The sequence below is a fragment of the Pundamilia nyererei genome, unplaced genomic scaffold, assembly GCF_000239375.1.
Source record: "Pundamilia nyererei isolate P.nyererei 1_Seehausen unplaced genomic scaffold, PunNye1.0 scaffold00010, whole genome shotgun sequence".
Lineage (NCBI taxonomy): Eukaryota > Metazoa > Chordata > Actinopteri > Cichliformes > Cichlidae > Pundamilia > Pundamilia nyererei.
In genome coordinates this window covers 3,905,068-3,911,123 of record NW_005187411.1, presented here as the reverse complement: position 1 = coordinate 3,911,123, position 6,056 = coordinate 3,905,068, and the positions used below count along the sequence as shown (strand labels likewise).

The window sequence follows — 6,056 nt, the reverse complement described above, 5'->3', positions numbered from 1 at the left end:
CAAAAGTCAACATTTCCTGCGCTGCCACGTCTGTTTAGCTATCATGCTCATGGGATAAATGGGGCCGCTACCGCCAGCAATAAACGTGTAGTTCTAGTGCTTTAAAAAAAAAAAAGTAATACTCTAAAACCTTAAATTATGCTTTATTAGGAGTTTAAATAGTGTGAATATACATTTGCATTCGTAGTTGCATTTTACACGAATATTTGTGTAGAATATTTATTAATGGGGGTTGAAATAAAGGTGTTTTCTCGAAATACAAAAATTTGAACTCTTTAGTGAGTCAGTCAAATTAAGAAAATCCACTGCGGAACCAAGTTATAGAAGACGTTCCTTTGGGTGCCGAATTCGTTGATACGCATAACCAACGGGCTCGGTAGTTGAGATGAATGGAATGATGTTAGTTGTAAAAGCCTAGACTTTTCTTAGGAATGAAAACTGGATGCAAAGATCTAAACTTTAGTCTGTATCTGTCTATTTGACGGAGGGGCATAGTTCCCATAATTCACGGTTAAAGAGCTGTCTGTGAGTGTGTGTAGAGCGGAAGCTAATTAGCTGCTAGCCTGCTTAGCTAATTGCTAGAGTAACACAGAGCAAAGATGGTTGAAACTATGTTTGACCTGCCGGTGGAAAAGCAGATATTTTACGCTGTCCTAGGGTTTTCATGGACAGTATACCTTTGGGAGGCATATCTTTCTTACAGACAGGTGAGTCAATTGTTTACCAGATTAAATCCCTTTGCTTTATAATAAAAGCAGAGCGTAAATCAACGAACCGCTGACAGTGGTTAAAACGTTTGATTTTAATCTCCCGTGAACTCACTATGAGCTGTGTCTTTCATAAAGTCTGCATTTAATATAGGATATTCTGACAGTTGAATATGTGATGCGACCAAGGGGTCCGTTTAGCAGGGTTAGATTTTTATTGCTATTCAGTATTCTAGGTATTTAGTTTCAAAACACAACAGCGTAAGATTTCTTAATACGAAACCACAAAGCTATGAGTCCATAATCAGCTTGCTGGAAATGTTTACTGGTCTATTTCACGCCCAGACACGTGGATGTGAAATATGAAGCTATTTGAATCCTATTAAAACATTTTTTTTTATTCACTTCAGTTAAGCCACATTGAAAAGTATCTCACGACAGTGTTGGGATGGGTGTAGTTCCTTTAGGAACAGGAACTGATGTAGCAAATAATACAGAGAACGTCTTTAACCGAGAACATTATCACGTAGTCTTGATATGCTAGTACACATATGGAAAGAGTGCAGAGAGCAAGGTTCATGAGAATATGGACAGGGATTCACACGATTATCAAACACAATTGGCCTTCCTGTAAATCATTAGATTCATGGCAGTAGGCAATGTTTACTTGTTCTGTGAAATTTCTTTAGTTCAAATTTAGTGATTAAGAGCTAAAAGACTTCAAAGTAGATTTTGGTATCCCTAGTATAAAAAAACCCCCACACAAATTATTGGCCTCACCTACCAGCTCAAAGGTCGAATTGTTGCAATATCGTTCACACGATTGTATAGTATTGACTCAACAAGTTAAAAAGTTGCTCTTTGAAACACATATTTAAAGGAAAACATCAAATTGGATTAGTATTGATTATATTATGTGATACTTGTCAAGTTTTGAGTTTAACACTTGAAAAATACACATCTGAAATACGTAACTTGGACAGTTACACTGACCGCATTGGATCCCTACATCAGTACCTTGATGATTTTCACTGTTAATGTAACTTTATGCGCACGTCTTCCTACACTGCAGAGGAGGATATATAGAACAACAACCCATGTACCGCAGGAGCTGGGCAAGATCATGGATTCTGAAACATTTGAGAAGTCACGTCTTTACCAGCTGGATAAAAGCAACTTCAGCTTTTGGTCTGGACTCTATTCTGAGACCGAGGGGACGGTAAGATCATTTAACTAAAAGACACCGTTGTTTTAGCCTAGTCTAACTCATTCTGTATGCCACACATTTAAAATATTGTGCTCAAAACGGTTTCAGCTGATTCTGCTACTGGGTGGAATACCATTTCTGTGGGCTGTCGCTGGTTCTGTGACTGCTCGCTTTGGATTTGGTCCAGAATACGAGATCACCCAGTCCCTCGTGTTTCTGACGCTTGCTACCCTGTTCAGTGCTATAACTGGACTCCCCTGGAGTTTGTACAACACTTTCGTCATTGAGGAGAAGCACGGCTTTAATCAGCAGGTACACTGGCTGGAATGCACTCACTGTTTATTGCCGAGACTAACTTGAGTTTGATTGGATTGAAGTTACCACAGTTGATGGGCTCCAGAGCTCATATTGAAGCTGTGTCTTTGTTGTTTAATGTCAAAAACACAAACGATTTAAAATGTAATAAGAACTTTGATGGACTGAAGTTTTTGACTGTGAAATTTTGTCTGTTTAAACCCAAAATGAATTCAAAGACTGGAGAATCTGTGAAGAAGTAAAAAGAAATCAGAACTCTAACACACTGTATTAATCTCCTGTTTACTCTGTTCTCTTTTAATGTCTGCTCTTCCTCTCAGACGTTGGGGTTTTTCCTCAAAGATGCCGTGAAGAAGTTTGCTGTCACTCAGTGCATCCTGCTTCCTGTGACCTCCCTGCTGCTGTACATCATAAAGATCGGCGGAGACTACTTCTTCATTTATGCTTGGCTCTTTACCCTGGTCGTTTCTCTGGTTAGTGGCGCATTCGCCTTGCTCTGTGAAAACGTTGAAAATGCATCACTGTGTAATAAGAAAATGGGTTTCTTGTCAGATAACTAGTGAGAAACTCAAAAGAAGTACATAGTTGATACTACACCTGTACCGTAATACATCCTGTCATCTCTGTCTTCTAAGGTACTTGTAACCATCTATGCTGATTACATTGCTCCCCTGTTTGACAAATTCACACCATTGCCAGATGGAGAGTTAAAGACAGATATCGAAGCCATGGCCAAGAGCATAAGCTTCCCCCTCACCAAAATTTACGTAGTTGAAGGTATGTCTTGAATGTGTCTTTTTAGTTATCATTCCCACTGTCACAGAGTGCTTGCTCATTGTGGGTCGTTTGTTGGGGATTTCTCTCTGTTGTTCTAGAGTCTTTTCCTTACATTATCAAGCCCCTTATTATTACATTGCAATCATTAGTATGTTGTTTATTTATTTATTTATTTATTTATTTATTTATTTATTTACATTGTGGAGCGATGGTTGGTTGGAGATCCATGAATTTTTGTCTTGTTTCCAGGTTCTAAACGTTCTTCACACAGCAATGCATACTTCTACGGGTTCTTCAAGAACAAACGCATTGTGCTGTTTGACACACTGCTGGAGGATTACTCGCCGCTCAACAAGGCTGGAGAGTCACAGCCTGAGCAGCCAGAGAGTGATGAGACATCCAGCGAGTCTAAAGCCAAGCCCAAGGTTGCGAAGAATTTCACTTGATTCATAAAAACACTTTTAAAGACAGAGTATTCTTACTTGTCTTGAAACACACTTTGGTTGATTTTTGCTTGATAACAACTGGTCTGAGAGCTTGAAAGATATATATCTTTTTTTTGTCATTAAGCTCTGTTTTGCTTTTAAAATCCTTTAATAAAGGATTGGGAAAAGCCCAAAGTATTAAATGTATTAATGTTTAGGCTTGATGTTGTTGGAAATTTTAGGTGACTGATTTTGAATCTTCTGTCACAGAACAAAAAACAAGGATGCAACAACCCAGAGATCCTTGCTGTTTTGGGTCATGAGCTTGGCCATTGGAAGCTTGGTCATACCGTCAAGAATATCGTCATTAGTCAGGTGATTTCTCCCAGATGGATGTCTTTTGTTTTATCCCAAAACATATAAAAGCCTGATTAGATCATACTACAGACATTCAGAGATTGAACTGAATCTATTTTTATCTCTTCAGATGAATTCCTTCCTGTGCTTCTCCTTATTTGCTGTTCTGATTGGACGTAAGGAGCTGTTTGTAGCTTTTGGCTTCGATGACAGCCAGCCCACATTAATAGGCTTGATGATTATCTTCCAGTTCATCTTTTCTCCTTACAACGAGGTATGTGTGAGATCATGAAAGTTCGAATAATTAAATCCTGTTGTTTTGAGATTTTTAAATATTTCTCTTCTTCCTCGCTTTTGTAGGTTCTGTCTTTCTGTCTGACGGTCCTGAGTCGCAGGTTTGAGTTCCAGGCAGATGCTTTTGCTCGCGGCATGGGCAAAGCCTCAGAGCTTTACTCGGCTCTCATCAAGCTGAACAAAGACAACCTGGGCTTCCCTGTGGCTGATTGGTTGTTTTCCATGTGGCACTATTCCCACCCTCCTCTCCTTGAGCGCCTAAGAGCACTGGGCAACACCAAGCAAGACTGACGGGGCAGGAAGGGGGAGCGGCGACCGCTGCCTCCTCCGAAGGGCCTCCGCAGACCGCTCCTGGCCCTGTGATGCACCCTGGTCTTTTTCCTTCCCTTCTGCCCCCCATTAGCAAATTTTATCTTATTTTATCCTTTTCTTCACTTGCCATACTTTGTTTTGTTTTGTTTTTTCTTTGAAAGTTAGTTTTAAGCAAAACCAAAACATATCAGCACAAGGCAACCATAAAAAAAATCTAAGCCTGTACTGTTCTTTTTCTTTTATTCAGAAAAACCATTTACACACTTGCTGTGTGTGATAGATCTGGACAACGTGTAAAGAAAAAAGCAATTGTCAGAGCACATATCAGATTTCTCAGATTGCACTCATAGATTTGTTTTTAGAAATCCTTTTATTTTTGTACAATTTATTCAGTACATCATTCTTTTTCCCTTCTAAGTATGAAGCTCAAATGAAATTGACAAGTTATTTGGCTGTTAAATGTTAAGTTGTTTTTTGTTTTTTTTTATATATTAATTTAAGATGATTAGTCATACAGTATATTTACTCATTACAATGCTTTTTACAGATGCACGGGCCAGATTGATTTGTACAGCAAGTGCAACATTTATTGTCAAGTTCAAGTGAATATTCATGAGTCTACTAATCAATTCAGTGCTTTTTTTTATTTTTTTTTATTTAAAGAGAAACTCTGTAGATTCTTTGTCACAGTGACAAAATACGAGTGCCTCTAATTCTCCTCTTTGTACCCATAATGAACACCTAGTGAACAGAGCGGTGCGAAATGTTTCGTTTGAACATTACATTAGACGTGTTATTTTTGTTTTGTTTTTTACATGCAATGAGGGGCTGCTGTTTTAATTTTCTTAAGCACCTGCTTGTCATGTAGGGTCCAACCATACCTGTACATATGTAACTTTGGTGATTAGAGTAATGATATATGGAGTGAATTGTTGAAAAAAAAATGTTGAATGTGATTTGAATTTTTAAGTTCCTGTAGAGTTTCATAGTTTTTGTTTGGTTTTTCTCTTTGTTTCATGCCAGCGATACCTGGTAAGCAAAGTATTTATAGGGGACTTATGGGAGGGAGATGGCAAGATTTCACCACGTGAGCCAGAGTTTGGTTTGCTCAGAGAGGGGGTGTATGCTTTCTTTGCAGTGTTGAATAAAATCTTCTAAGCATTTATCTTATTTGGGGTGCTTGTTTTACTTAGAAAAAATTTTGCGAAAATCACACAAAAGATAAGATTTACATCCAGTGATGACTTTGGAATATATTTTTAATTGTGTGTGTGCGCGCGCACACACACACACACACACACACACACACACAAAATGCTCACTGGACACTTAATTAGGCACACCCTGGTTGGACCCTGTTTATGCCTTCAAAACTGCCTTAATTCATATAGATATATTCTCTGTATGAATTGAGGCATTTTACACCATATCTGTAATGCATAGATTCAACAAAATGCTGGAAACATTCCTGAGATTTTGATAATTATATAATGGCATCACACAGTTCCTGGGCATCCATGAAGCAAATCTCTTGTTCCACCACAACTCAAATATGCTTTATTGGATTGAGACCTGGAGACTGGAGGTCATGTGAGTACAGAGATGTTCTGATCTTTGGCTAGAAGGATGCCAAGAAAATATCCCCTGCACCACCAACACCAG

The 6,056-nt window shown here is 38.6% G+C and overlaps 1 protein-coding gene across 1 annotated transcript; it reads left to right on the top strand.

Moving 5' to 3' along the window:
- Positions 1 to 315: 315 nt before the first annotated feature.
- On the top strand, positions 316 to 4,510 carry zmpste24 (zinc metallopeptidase, STE24 homolog). Its single transcript, XM_005723870.2, has 9 exons — positions 316 to 707; positions 1,780 to 1,926; positions 2,023 to 2,226; positions 2,550 to 2,702; positions 2,865 to 3,006; positions 3,256 to 3,431; positions 3,702 to 3,806; positions 3,919 to 4,062; positions 4,149 to 4,510. The coding sequence occupies exons 1-9, from the start codon at positions 600 to 602 to the stop codon at positions 4,371 to 4,373; spliced, it is 1,404 nt and encodes a 467-aa protein (XP_005723927.1). The 5' UTR covers positions 316 to 599; the 3' UTR covers positions 4,374 to 4,510.
- The last annotated feature ends 1,546 nt before the right edge of the window (positions 4,511 to 6,056 follow it).